The 15104-nt window shown below is 32.7% G+C and overlaps 1 protein-coding gene across 1 annotated transcript in view; it reads right to left on the reverse strand.

Annotated features, from left to right (window-relative positions):
* NDST4 (N-deacetylase and N-sulfotransferase 4) overlaps positions 1 to 11609 on the reverse strand; it is a 239607-nt gene extending 227998 nt beyond the window's left edge. Inside the window, exon 1 of the mRNA XM_026499230.3 lies at positions 10632 to 11609. Within this exon, the coding sequence (XP_026355015.2) occupies positions 10632 to 11609 (978 nt within the window). The remainder of the gene's footprint in view (positions 1 to 10631) is intronic.
* Positions 11610 to 15104: the final 3495 nt, after the last annotated feature.

The raw sequence follows: 15104 nt of genomic DNA on the forward strand, positions 1-15104 counted from the left end.
CTCATAAAGATAGTTTAAAAAGAGAAAACATATAATAATCACTTTAAAAGAGTGATTAATTTTAATGTACCCCCAAATGAAATCTTTAGGTTCGGATTATTTTAGAGAACATCTAAATAACAGTTAAGGCCAGTATTTCACAAACTTCTTGCGATAGAGATGACAAAACATACATACAAAAAAATGCCCTCAAATAATATATTTAAAATATGGATATATTTTACTACAATAAAAATTAAATATTTTTCATTAGTGAAATGATACCTTTGAAAGAAGTGAAAAGACATGTAGTAACTCAGGGGAAGATATTTGCAAACATATCATCAACAAAGGATGAATCCAGACTCCATAAAGAACTAAAAATCCCTTACAAAAAGAAATAGTTCAAAGTTAAAATGAGAAAACGACACACAGGCTTTGCAAAATATGTGAAAAAGTAGGAGAGTAGGGGTGAGTAGGTGGAGCACAGAGGATTTTTTAGGGCAGTGAAAATGTTCTGTATGATACCATTATGATGAATATTTGTCATTATACAATTGTCCAAACTCATAGACTATACACCACCAAGAGCGAAATTTAGTGTGAGCTATGGACTTCAGATGATTATGTGTCACTGTGGGTTCATCAGTTGCAAAATGTACCACTCTGGTGGGGGATGTTGATAATGGGGGAGGCTATGCATGTGTGAGGGCAGAGGATATACGGGAAATCTCTGGATCTTTCTCTAAATCTTGCTGTAAACCTAAAACTGCTCAAAAAAATAAAGTCATAACAAAAAAAGTCAATGTGATGAAAGCAAAAAATGTGACAGAACTGTTTCAGATTAAAATAAACAGATTGAGCTGGTAAACATTATCACATTACAAATCTTGATTTGATTCTGAAAAACTAAAATAAGATATAAATAATTTTTTTGGCCAATTGGATAAATTTTTAATATAGACTATAATAAAATATTGTACTTTTAAATTTTCTCAAGTATGATACTGTTATTATGGTTACTGAAGGAGAATATCCTTTTCTTAGGAAATCAACACTGAGGTAGTTAGAGGTGAAACCTGATGTTTTGCAACTTACTTTCAAAGCAATTACAAATACAAAAACTTGAAAAAAATGATGGTCATTAAGTACAAAAAAGGTATTCAACCTTATAAATAATTAAGAAATGCAAAGAACAACTCATATACAATTTTATGTCCACCAAATAGCCAAAAATATTAAAAGTCTGACAATACCAATATTGGAAAAAATAAATACTACAAAGAAATTGTTTCATGAACTAGAATTATAAGCATCAGTGTAGATGAATTTAAGGAATAAAAGGGGGAAAACTGCAGAAAATTCATACTGTATGTATAGTAACATTCACAATGTATGGTAGCTCTCAAAATTCAGGGTATTAATTACCATTCCAGCGGAAAAAGTGGTATGTGACTGGAAAGGTGGTGGTAATATTCTATACCCTAAGCTAAGTGGTACGGACAAGGCCATTTTCCTTCTTATCATCCTTTAAATAATATTCATCATATACACTCTTTAGAATGTATGAAATGTTTCAAAAGTATAATAACAAAGGAACACATCGGAGGAATATTTGATTTATTTGAAAAAAGAAAGTCGCAGGTGGAAATTATCAACCCCAGTAAAGAGCTAAAGAGAGCAGCTCAGAGTAGACATGAAAAATTATGAGTTGAATGAAAATAAAATTCAATGTCTATAGCTACTTTAATACCATAATCTATTATCCAAATAATAATTAATAATAATAACAATAATATTCTAGCTGCCTCAGGATTATATAACCAAGATGCTTTATTACATGATAATTTATTTCAGAACATGCTGCGTATTTCTATGGGGAGTACAAAAGGAGTAAATTTTTGTTTTGTTTTGTTTTTCTCTTTAGTTACTCTTCAGAAATGAAACCATTTTGTGGTATCTTTTGATGATTATCATTAACAAAAACATGGTGGCCTTAGCTAAAGAGGCTCATTATAATCTGAGCATTAATCACTATTTACATCATCACAGAGAATGACAAAATATACAAAACTAATCAGAAAATATCCCCATAACTATCCCCAGGGCTTTTAGGCATTAACAATGAGATTTAAGAACTCTAATCGGGGTTGTTTCTCTACCTTGCTGAGACTTGGCTAGCCTGGGTGCTTTTGCCAAAATATTTTCTAACATTTTCTCTTTCCCATGGAGTCAATTGCTACATCTCAAGTAGCAAAATGGAGCTCATGGACTTCAGTTGTGCTCTTCCCCTGGTGTATCAAGAGATTGTTCTCTGCTCAGTAACTATCTTATGCTGTAAACTAACCAAAGTGAGCACTCATGTTAGTGTTAGATCCATTACTATTTAACCTGTTTTGTGTGCAAATGAATTCAGGGAATGTCCAATCTTAAATTAAAATCAAATTTGTATATGAAAAGTTTTTAAAATTATTCTGAGCAGAAAATCATCAATTGGTAACAAGTTTTGCTTTAAAATATGCTTTTTAAAGAAGTAATAATTAGCTGATAGCCAGAAAACAGGTTTAAATGAAAGTAATGCCTCTAAAACCCTTGTTTGCAACAAAAACGCAGGCATGTTCAGAATGAACACTGCCATCAAGAGAATAAACACATAAAAACCAAATAAAAATCTTTCATTAAAATATAATTTCTGGAAACTATAACTAAAAATGAGGATTTAGCTTCCTTGTTCTTTTTATACTTACCCCCTGTACATCACTCCACATTTCAGGGATATTTATGGTAAAGAGTCATTTGGTACACCTCACAGTCGAGTTAGGAGGGGATCATATCGCAATTCAGGTCATAATTTAAGGTCATAATGTAATCGAGGTCATAAATAAGAAGGAAATAGAATTCAAACTGCCAAATTCCAGATAAATGATTGTTGCCTTGTCTGTTGCATGAAGATCGTGCTGTTCTCAGTTAGGCATTTCTTTAATTTTATTCCTCTGGACCACCAGCATTTATTGAGGTTTCAGGCTTTCTTCCATATAATTAATGAAGAGGCTGTCGGATGGCTACTATCTTAGTACATGGAACAATTTTCCTCTATATGAAACTAACTTGGCATAATCTTGGGTTTATTACAGGATATCCAAAAGATGCATTCATCCGGTTTTCCTTCTTTGATTCATTTCCCTTTAGTCATCATCACTGAGATTAAGCTTGATGATTTCTAAATCTATACTGCCACCTCTGACAGCGTCCAAAAATTAAGACTTGCTTTTTTAAATGCTTACATCTGAATAACCCACATTAAATCATTAGACCTTAAACCGAACCCCTAATTTCCCAACACCCTTTCTTCTGCCTGATTCTGCGTATGTTAATGTATTCACCAGGAAAAACCATGATGCCATCACATCTCCACCTTTTTCTCTGTTTCTCCATTAAGTATGTGCCCCTGTCAATTCAACTTCTGCATGGGCTCTCCCAATCTCCCCTTTACATCCTAACTGCCACCAAACTAAATCGAGTAAATCTTACAGTTCAGGTTCTGTCCTAGTAACTTTCCACATCTTAACTCATTAAGGGCTCACTATAATGCTAAGAAGTGGGTCTTTTTACATCAGTGTTCCAGATCTATCATCTGAGAATTCGAGAGGTTAATAAACATGCCCCAAGTTAACTGATTACTGCTGGCACTGAGACTCAAGCCCAAATCCACACCACTGTTTTCTAAAAGAAAGCTTAGACATTTGTGACAGTCTGGGTTCGTTTGCTCTGCCACTTATTAGCTGGATGAGTATCTTGATATTGCCAAGCCTCATTTTATTCATTCCGCAAATGTACAAAATATTTCCTCTTAGTGTCGTTGTATTAAATGATATACTTCCTATTAATGATTAGCACAGTGCTTAATGCATATTAATACACTAAATAAATATTTTAAAAATAGAAATATGTAAGAATTATTATTTCTTTATTGTTGTAATATGTTCTTTAAGAGGTCTCGACAAAAAACATATCCCTGGTTCAAACAACATATTTTTCTTCAATCCCAGCTCTGATCATGTTACTTTCCGATTTAAAATTTTCAGTGACTCAAATAGTATCCTTCTGCCAACAAAATTCTATATTGTGGCCACAACCAGTATCTTCAGCATTTAATAATACTTAACTTTACTTTCTTACTTAATCATCTAACCAACACAGACAACTTACCATTTCCCCAACTCTGATATTTTTAGCCAAATCTTAGCTTGGGCTGATCCATTGACCATGAATATACCTCCCCCTCTAGATTTGTTAGTGTTCTGTCATACTATGACAGAGAACTCAAATGCTACCTCCTCCATGAAATTTCCCTAATTCCTAGAAGAAATACTATAGCCCCTTCTTTGTTCCCATTGCCCACATTTTGTCATGGTATATATTGCATTCTACCTTGTAATGCAGATAATTGTGAACATGCCCTGCCTATACTAATGAAATCAAGAATGAATATTTTATGTTTGTGTAAATTCTATAATAAAAAAAATTGACACTTGGAGCCCATAGATGACAAATAATGACTTCTCACCTATATACAGATATGAAGTTGATACACAAAATAGAAGTGTTTTAGTTAAATGCCCAATTTGGAAGGTATATTGATAGTATTATTTTCTCTTTTTTTTCCCCATTCTTATCATTTAAAAGTGTACTTTTATATCACTTTGGTAATTTTTTAAGTAGAGACTCTTTCACTTCCATAAATAAATCTTTTTTTGGAAGAGATAGTTTTTTCTTCCATTGACAATGTCAAATGTATGGTGCCACATGAAAACATTCAGAAGAAAATCTGAGACATTTACATTGAACTTATAAATGAAAGAAGGAAAATTTTTATTAAATACATCTATATGGTGGCTGTCCTCTTCCCAAGCCTAGAAACAAAATTCAAGTTTTGTTTGAGTTTTTTGAGATCACTACTAACTTTGACAAAATACATTACATAGAGCATCTCTTTTCAGTCAAGCCAAACTCAGCTTACAAAAATATTTTAATTGACACAGTGATTCCAACTATGTTTATATAGAAAATGAAATCATTCTTACAATAAGCCTCTGATAGTGTCCGCTTATCTTTTGAACCAACTGAGCATCTTCAAATAGTACACCTAATTCTTGCAGCTGGGCATCTAAGGATTCCATGAGATACTAAATGCAGTCCTTTCCTTAGAGTCCTAAGGATTAAGGAGTTCTAGGTCAGTGTCAGGGCTGCAATTTCAGCAAGTCCTGCTGATGGCTCCTCTCTTCTGTACAGCATTAGTGTTATGCCTGAGCTCCTGCCTTCCAAGTTCCCTGTCACGTTCCCTATGCTGAACTCCATGTTGTCATATGTTGTCACATCCTACCTTTCTTCTATGATTAGGGCACTGCCTTCTGTGCCATTTTTCTCAGGTAGAAGACTTTCTTTGCCTGCAGACTAATCCCAGGACTGGGTACCTTCAGTCTGTTGTAAAATATTTTTGATAAAACTTATCCCATCTGCATGGACCACTACTTATTTGGTATGCTACCCTTACTGATTGCATGTCGTGCTTACTTAGAAACTGACAAAGAACTTTCAGATGCTACTTGTTTGGTTGTCTGACTGGGCCATCCATTCAACCTTATTGCGTGGACTGTTCTGCATTGCTGAATCTACACTGGTTGATCTGTGTCAAATCTGGATTCCATTTATCATATATAATTGTTACTTTTCAGCTCCTTTTTTGATAGCGATCCATTCAGTCTAGTATATCAAGGATTCTAAAAAAAAATGTTTCCCTGTTAATTTGTCAGATATAGCCATCTGTTTCAGTTTTAATTATAAAATGTTAGAAAACTAATCTTTTCAATTATCAATGTAGCCTCTCATCTTCTGTGTCAATATTCATAGCACCAATAAGTTCCTGTTTTCTTAGATCATGACTTTAGAAATCATAAGATTTTTTTTTCTTTTTCTCTTTCAACCCTATTCAAATGATTAATCAAGATTTTAACATTTTCTTCTGTGATAGGTTTTTTCTTTCCTATTCATAGCAAACTGATCCCTGTTAAATGTGATAATTCCTACAAATGTTTGAACTGAGATTTTATTTAAATATTTACATTAACAATAGAAAAAAAACTGCTCAAATATTTTCATTGTATCATTTTCTTGTGTAAAAGTGGCTTTCAAATAGCTACTGGAAGTAACCAAAACTCATTTACCTGTATTGTAAGATCCTTTATTAATTGTCTCCTTTATATCTATTAACTTAACATCTTTCATGTCTCGGTCATTCAATTAGCACAATTTCTTTTGCACTTTAACTCTTTGAACATATGATTTTCAAATCAGGAAATACGTAGTCAAATAAATGTATGAAAATATCCAGGTTAAGATATTGCTAAATTGTTTTATCTGGATCAAGCCTTAACACTAGTTGAGGGTACAGATCCATTAAAAACACCATGTGGAGGTGAAAAAAAAAAAAGAAACCAATTAGCTTGCTGACCTTCTTCTTTGTTCTGTTTTGTTTTATTTTGTTTTGTTTTTTGATTCCAGGTTTACAACATAGATTTTTTTTCTAGTTCTGCCCCCTACTTAAAATATACAAGACATTTGTTTTGAGACAAACCTCAAAACTACCCTTAAATTATTTTTCTTAATGTAGTAAATCGATTCTATGACTAATTAGTCCTGCACTCACCAAACAGTTAAAGACAGCATAATAATTGTCAATGAAATGTTTTCAAATCATGTCTAAGTTTCCTTGTTATGTACTCTCTCTTATGTACATATATGAGAAAAACTGTCTCATTGTTTAATTTTGGAGTTGGCTCATGTACATGAAGATGCTAAGTGAGGGTTAAGGCCAACGATTATTCAGGGACTCAACTTAGGGAGAAATTCCCATCTACTGGGGTCATTAGGACAGGTATCACCTTCTCATAAGAAGTAGGAATTAAGATATCTTTTGAAATATAGATAGACTCAAAGAACGTACTTTAGTCAAGGCACAGAAACTGAGAAAAGAGGTCAAGGTAGACATGAACAAGCTATAGCTGAGGAATAGACAGTGGGCTAGCCTAGTACAAGCAGTATGTATTGAGAAATAGTAAGAATAAATGTTGAGAAGGTAAATTGAACTGGACCATAAAGAAACCTTAAAATGAGAAGTTTAGATTTATTAGACAGATAATGTCTTATAGTCTTATATACGGTAGATGTTCAATAAATAAATATATATGTATGTATATATATATTTCTTTAAGAAATGTAAAGACACATAAAAATGCTAATAATGATGTTTTTTGCCAACAGAGAAAGTAACAACAGGTCACAGAATTGATTAAAGCACTACAATTATTGATAGCATCAATAATAAATCTGATTTCATTGCCCATGTGGAAGCTTACATTCACCATGTTCATGTTTTCAAAGCCCTTATTGGGAAAGAACATGTATTCTATCTTAGGAAACTATGAAAAAAGAACATATTAACTCTATCAAACATCTATGACTATACAAAATGTTCCAACTAAGGGTAAAGCATTTTCCATAGAAATCAAATTAGTGGGCTGCAAGAAGTTTTTTTAAATTAAAATTTAAATAATCAGTATAGCCCTTTATTATTTTTGCTTTCCCTAAAAATGCATTATTGCTCAACTAATCACATTTGGAATGAACATTACATACATGTAATTAAGGCCATTATAAAAATGACAGTTGTTTTCAATACTAGTAAAGTATAAGTTCAAGTGTATAAGACATCACCCTAAATAGCCTGAGGTCATCCTGCTAATAGAAGTTTAGATGTACACAAATATTTTGTGATTGCCTGTAAGACCACACAGAAATATTACCAGGCCAAAACATGACCATATTCTCTGAATCTATTGATACTAATATTTTACAATCATTTGAAATATAGTTTCTAGAAGATTATATACATGAAAAATTTTTCTCTTATATCTTGAGTTTTTATATATATGATAAAATTTTGGCAACAATTAGATAATAGTTACTGCAAATGCATGAGCTTAATTTTGTTTGCCTTGGAAATGAACCTACTGATTTCTACCTCAATGGCTCTGGTTGGAGGAAGGCATGATGAAATCAGATAAAGTATGCAAGTCTCTAAAAGAAGATGCATATATGGTAGCTTGGTTCAGGTGGAACCATGAAGTGAAAAGAACATGGGTTTTCAAGTTCAATAAAAAAACCCCCAAAACTCGTGCTCTTTCTACTGCATCAAATGCTGAGCCTTAAATATGTTATTTCTTAAGCAGTATGATCCAGAATCTCTATCTCAAAATGGGAAAATGTGCTCAAGTTAAAATAGTTTTGGTCAACAGTGTGAGGTGATGTTGCAGGCAAAACTGGGTTTGAATTTGTTGTTAAATCCTCCCAGCTATATGTTCCAGGTTTAATTGTGGGAGTGGCCCAGGGAGAGTCCAATTATGTAAATAACCAAGAATTTTCAACCATGACCCATATGCTTTCCGATATGTGTTCTGTTGAGGAACAGAATACCTCTACTTTCTATTTCAGTATTATATAGAAAAATCTCAGTACCATGCAATACTCTTGTTTTAGAAAATTCAGGAAGAGTTTGAGGGAAGATGGATTTCTCTTCATTTTTACAAGTGAATGAATAAATATTACAATACCAGAAAAGGAGCATGAGAGTGAAGAACATGGGAGTATTGAGAACTTTTCTACATACAATTTAAAATTATTTTCCACAAAATCATATTAATCCAAAAATAAGGTCAAAATAGAAAGTCAAATGTCAAGGACTAGGACTAGAATTTTTATACTTGGAAAACTGTATTTCCTCTTGACCTTTAAGTAAACAAGAGGGTGATAGCCCTCACTTCCAATCAAGTTTCTGATATTCTTTGGTTAACAGTTCTGAGAAAGAATCAGCAACAGCACCAAAAGGGGCAGGAAAAAGTATTTTCTTTAAAGTGACAGTCAGTGTGTGTGTGTGTGTGTGTGTGTGTGTGTGTGTGTGTGTGTAGAGTATATAACGAAGATATATGTGCACATACATACACAAACTATGTGTATATCCATATACACATACAACATTTCTGATCCTTTCTCTGCCTATGACATTATTCCAGGTTTTGTTAAATTTCAGTATTTTGTTACTCTGTTTGGGGTTATGTCACTTAAGAAGTCATCAGTGAATATTGTATAATGATAAATAGCTATTTGTTTTTATTGGAGTAAGTGAAATAGCTGAATTTGAACTGAAAATATTTGTTAGAGTTATAAAAGCTTTTTCAATTCATACATTTTGTTAAATTGAAATTAGGAGATCCTCTTCTTTTAGGATGTCAGGATAGGAATCACTTAGAGAACTTTTGAAGCATATAATCTCTTCTTAAGTTTATGATTTTGAAATAAAAATAAAACTAGCATGTATACTAATTAAAGGAATAGTAAATACAAAATAAGTAAGAAAAAAACAGAAAAATCTAGACAGAACTCAAGAGGCATCACTTAATCCCTTTAAAACAATGTCCAAAATGAAATATTTGGGTACCAGTCATGTGATGCTTCATTCAGTGGCTCATTAAAAACAAAATTCACTGGTTCACATGTACTTAAAGATTTTTAAAAAGTGAACTTATATCACCGGTCTTAATCATATTTTACTTTGGTGGTCATAAGGTCTTAGGACGGGGGGAAATGCTGTCATTTTGAAGTAGTATTAAGGTTTCGTCTCGGGGGGGTAAAAAAACAGGAGTTCAAAAAACATGATATGATCTTAACAATCTTTAGTTCTCTTATAATTTTAAGTTGTACTCTATTATTTGTTTATATGTTTGCTAAACTTATTTGTCTAAGAATGAATTTAGTTATATACAGGACAAGACAGGCACAAATAAGAATATTGAATCAAGATGAAAAAGAAGGAATTATTCTCAGAATTACCTAGCTAACCTAGTATACCATATTTCGCTTTTTCTTTATCTAATAGCAATTGCAAGGTGAATTTGTTATATAGTCAATTTGATCATCGCTAGAAGTATGAACACTGCTGTGTTACCCAAAACAATATGATAAATTAGTAAAAGAGATAATAATGGAAGACTTCTGAGTTCTAGTCCAATACACTTTCCCTATAAAACTGTATTTTTGCTCATATCTATATTTACAAGTGTATGAACATTTCATATAAACAAACACTACATTTACTGGAAGTCACAAAAGATCTCGGGTTACTTCTCCACCTTCTATTTCAACCACCATTGTCAAACCCAAGCAGGGCAAGGGGATCCGTGGAGAGATGGAGTTTTATGACTATATTTGTCTTACTGCTACAAACTGCAACATGTGCTAGAATAAGGGAGACAGTTCTCCAGGGTTCCACCTCGGATGGGCAAGGTCTAAGAAGAGACCAGGAGATTAAATTCAAATATTCTTTGGGATATTTTAGTTCTATCCCCTCTGAAGCATCTGGGGTATATATGTGAGGATAGTCAAGGCTTAGTTCAAAATTTTTTTTAAATGCCTAAATAAGTTCAAACATACCACATCTGAAAATTTTGTGTAATTAGGAATCTAAAATATTCAAAATTATATTTTATTAATACCACAGTTAGTGAAATAAAAATTATGTTATTTATAAATGTTCTTACCTTTACATCTTTGACATTCATCCTTGTTCCCTCTTTCCCAACAAAGATATCATCAATATCCACAAGAATATATCTCTCCAAGGACAGTGTCAGCCTCTTCCCTGACAAGAAGGAGATGGCATCTATGAAGATGAGCTTATGTAGCCAAAAGTTTAAGTTGTTGCCAAATAGAACTCGCTGAATTCCATCATGAAGTCCCAGATCTTGAATCACTGTCGCATAGCGTGGTTTGCTGGATAAGGATGAAAGGGATTTTTCTGTCTGTAATTCAGTTAAAAGCACAGGCTGGTAGGTTGAATGATTATATTGGAAAATAGTCCAGTCTTCCCCAGGAAGAGGGCCTTTCTCAACCTTGGGGGCTTTGGTAATATGCAGCAAAGGAGACTGAGGGTTGACAAAACAGTCCTTTAGAGCTAGATTATTGAAAAGGTTTAATGGAAAGCTTTTTAATTGTGTACTTGGTAAGCTGTTCTCATTGGCTTTATGAAAACCAATTATACTAACACTGTATTCCACACAGTATTTTTCTAAAAGCTCTCGATTCCATGAGTCCATGCTGACATACTTCAGAATATTTTCATAAATAACTAAAATATATTTCCCTTTGCCGTTATCTGTAAGAGGAGGTATATCCCCCTTGCCAGGGGCAATGACCATTTGGTACTGAAATTGGCTAGACTCCAAGATAGCTATGATATCTTGACCAAGTTGAGAGTATTGGCTCTCCACAAATAGGAGGACAGTAGGATCAGTTTTGGATGTATCAATAGGTTTAACTGTTTTTAGTTCCAGTGACCGATATGGTAGACTTTTGATGTCAGCACATTCTGCTTCTGCAGTGGTTTCAATAAGTGTCATTTCCTGTTTATAGCCAGAGTAGAGGAAATAGGCAGAAATGACAATGCTCAGCAAGCAAAACGTAGCTAAGAGAACAATCAATGTTCGAAAACTTCTCCGGAGCTTCACAATAAGATTCATTTTTTAAAATACTGCTTTGGAAGTTTATTCCAATTTCTTTTCCTAAAGTGCCATAGTGAATAAAGTGTGAGATGGTGCAAATATCACTCCCCACAAGTTCATGTAACCATTGCAAACCATGTAAAATTTTGAAGGGATCACAAGTTAAGTTAAAGCCGGAAGGCAATGGAGCAGGAGATCAAAATTTGAAGAAGAGATTTTGAACTTGTCCAACACCAAATATTGATGCAGAATCCTTTAAACATCATCTGAAAAAAAAAAGGAGAAATGTAATGACCAAGACATAAATAGAAATAGAAACATTTATGTGATATAGATGCTTATATATAAGAAACATATATATTAAAGATAATTTTAGTGTTTTAATATGTTAAAATATTAATAGCCTGAAGTTTACAGTCTAGGTTTTTACTATTAGAATAGATTTTTTTCATGTCCTCAAGAATACAGAACCTTATTTGATTTTGGCAAAGAGTATATATATACACACATATTGAGATCATTTTTCAAACTAGCCATCAAAAAAAAAAAAGAGAGGTAAGAGAGAAAGCTTTAGTGTAAATGTCAATTACCATAAAGATGGCTTCCACAGGACTGGTAAACATTATTTACATAAAAAAATTAGGAAATCAAATATTTGTGTGGGAGTTAGAACAGTGAAACATGCTTTTAAGTATCTGTTAAGTAAGAGTGCCAAGCTGAGGGAATGATTTTGTCTTAAGTATATAGTTGTTACAGGTTTTTCCCTTTAATAACATATCCTTTTCTGAAGTTACAGGGAGACACTGGCCTTCTTCACTGTAACAGCCAAAATAGACAAGATTTCTCCTGTATTCTTAGAAGCAAAGTGAGAGAGAAGCTATGGGAGAAAGAACAAAATGGGAACGACCATCCCCAGACCCTTCTAATAAGAGGCCAGGAACTTAGATGAGAAGGAAAGCTTTGGCATATTTGTCTCAAAGCACATTCCTAAATTTGGCTTACTCCTATAATCACAGTTAAAATGGAATTTTTATTAATTTATTTTTATTCCTTATTAATTTTTATCCAGCTCTCAACTGTTCTATTTCCCTATCATGTTCTTTAGTTCAAAAGAAAAAGAATGTAGATAGAATTTAAAAAAATCTTCCCCAAATGGCTTCATCACAAATGGACATAATTTTCCATTATTAGATTTTTTTTTTGATGGATGACTCTGATTTTTACTGAATTGCTAAAATTTTTCTTCATTCTCCTCAAAACTGTTTTAGACTATTTATGGAATTTTCCATTTCCCAGTTTGCCAAACTAGTGGAAAGCAATCAAAAAGTTCATGCTTTCAATCTGTGATACATATACTTTAATACACAATAATGCTGTATATTATTGACATACAACATCATAAAAATCAAAATAGCTTGTATTATAATGTAAGAGCTGTATATTGTATATATTGTATCATATTGTAAATACTTTATGGGTTTCTGTATTTTGTTTTTTAAATTTAAGGAATCTGTGCAATTAATGATTATTAATGATTAAAAAATGAATGATTAAAAGATTAAATGATTACACTTTATAATATTATGTCACTACTTCCATTTTATGTTTTCATGTTCTGAAATACATTTTTCTTCGTTGATAATTTAAATGAAATTCAATAATAACTTAAAATAACTTTTGTTTATGTCTGAGATTTTGGAAAAAAATTAAAACAACCTCAAAAATCCATAATTTGAAATTTTACAATTTCTACCATTTTAATTCTTCAGATTCTAAATATATATGCATATATATTTAGAAAGAGAGAGAGAAACTTGAATTTTTGCTTGTGAAAGACAGTAAACCAATTTGAAAAACCTTCCCAGTGATTTCATATTTACTTTAAAGGAAAATTAACTTCCATGTCAGGGACTTACTAATACTGGTATCAAATATAATTCTTTAAGATAACTATTTGTTTTCCAAAAACTTTTCAAGTGTTTCAAAATTCTATTACCTATAAATAAATTGAATTGTATTTTACTAAAAACAAATGAAATACAGCAATAAAAAGGCTTTGGTTTGGTTAATATATATAAATGAATTATACCCTATCCTGTGCTTTTATATGTATCTGACAATTTTCATAAAGTCTGCTTTAAAACTAAAAATTAAATATATGTAATAAATATTGAAAGAAATTTGAAATTTGCCAAAGGAAATTATGCAGTCTTGTATTATGTCTATTACTAGACTTCTCCAAGCTTATGTATTTGATTTAGAAATCCATTTAAGCATACATGGAATTAGCCCCATCCCCACCCTTCCACCCCCCATGTCACACACAAGAGCAGAAATCTATTTAATCCACATACTTTGGGGGTTTGCTTAGAATTTAAAAAATAAATTTAGTTGGGAATTTAAAAAGAAACTAAATGTATGAAAAGTTAATACTTTGTTAAATCCTTATCTATTCTGACATTAAAGATGTGATTTTTATTCTTGAACACACAAAAGATGAGATGTCAGTTTTGCATATTAGAACAGCTCATCTTAATATGCAAGTGAAAAAAATTAAAAAGCATATGGAAGAGAATCTGCCAACCAAAAGAAAAATAAAATTTAAATGTGACATTTATTTAATATTATTATGTTCAGAGTTTGAAGAATGATAGATATATATTATCGCCATTGTAGATACGTGAATTTGAATGTGTGAGTGTGAGTGTGAGTGTGTGTGCGTGCGTGTGCGTGTGTGTGTGTGTATGTTTTAACCTAAGGAGTTATCCTTCCCATTCAATTCTCCCACTTACCCTTCCCTAACAAAAATTAGCCAGTGGAAGTGAGGAAGTCTGGACAATAAAAGATGGTATACCAAAGATGTTTACTTATGTTCTATGCTTGAGATAGGAGATGGTTTAGCATTGTATGGATGCCAAAGCGATGTAGTCTATGATTTGTCTGAATCTCTTATTGTGAAATAATAGAAAAAAAAATACACACACACACACGCACACACACACACACACACACACACACATCTGCCCTCCAGTTCCTGGAAGAAAGAACCTAGAACATGTGTAATTTCCTAAGTGATGAGAGTGCTAGGAGCATCTTTTGTTCTAATATTTGGTCTTTGATCCTGGTTCCTGACACAGAGCTCCTAAAGCCCTTGGAATTTCCTGAGTGATAGCAGTATCTTTTGTTCTAATGAGGCAATGCTTGGTGGGTTCCTGGTAGTCCCTAGAAATACCAAGGCCTGTTTAGAAGCTTAGAACTTTCAGCTTTGCCCCCATCCTGGAAATTGGGTCAACGATGGATCATGACCAAATGATGAAGCCTCTATAAAATCCCCAAAATTTTGGGGTCTGGAGAGCTTCCAAGTTGGGAATACATCCACAAACCAGGAAGGTGACAGAGACAGAAACTCCTGCACTTGGGACCCTACCATATCTATCTTATGTATCTCTTCATCTGGCTGTTCATCTGTATTTTTTATCATACAATAAATTGGTAAATGAAAGTAAATGATTC

The sequence above is a fragment of the Ursus arctos genome, unplaced genomic scaffold (assembly GCF_023065955.2).
Source record: "Ursus arctos isolate Adak ecotype North America unplaced genomic scaffold, UrsArc2.0 scaffold_11, whole genome shotgun sequence".
NCBI classification, from domain to species: Eukaryota; Metazoa; Chordata; class Mammalia; order Carnivora; family Ursidae; genus Ursus; species Ursus arctos.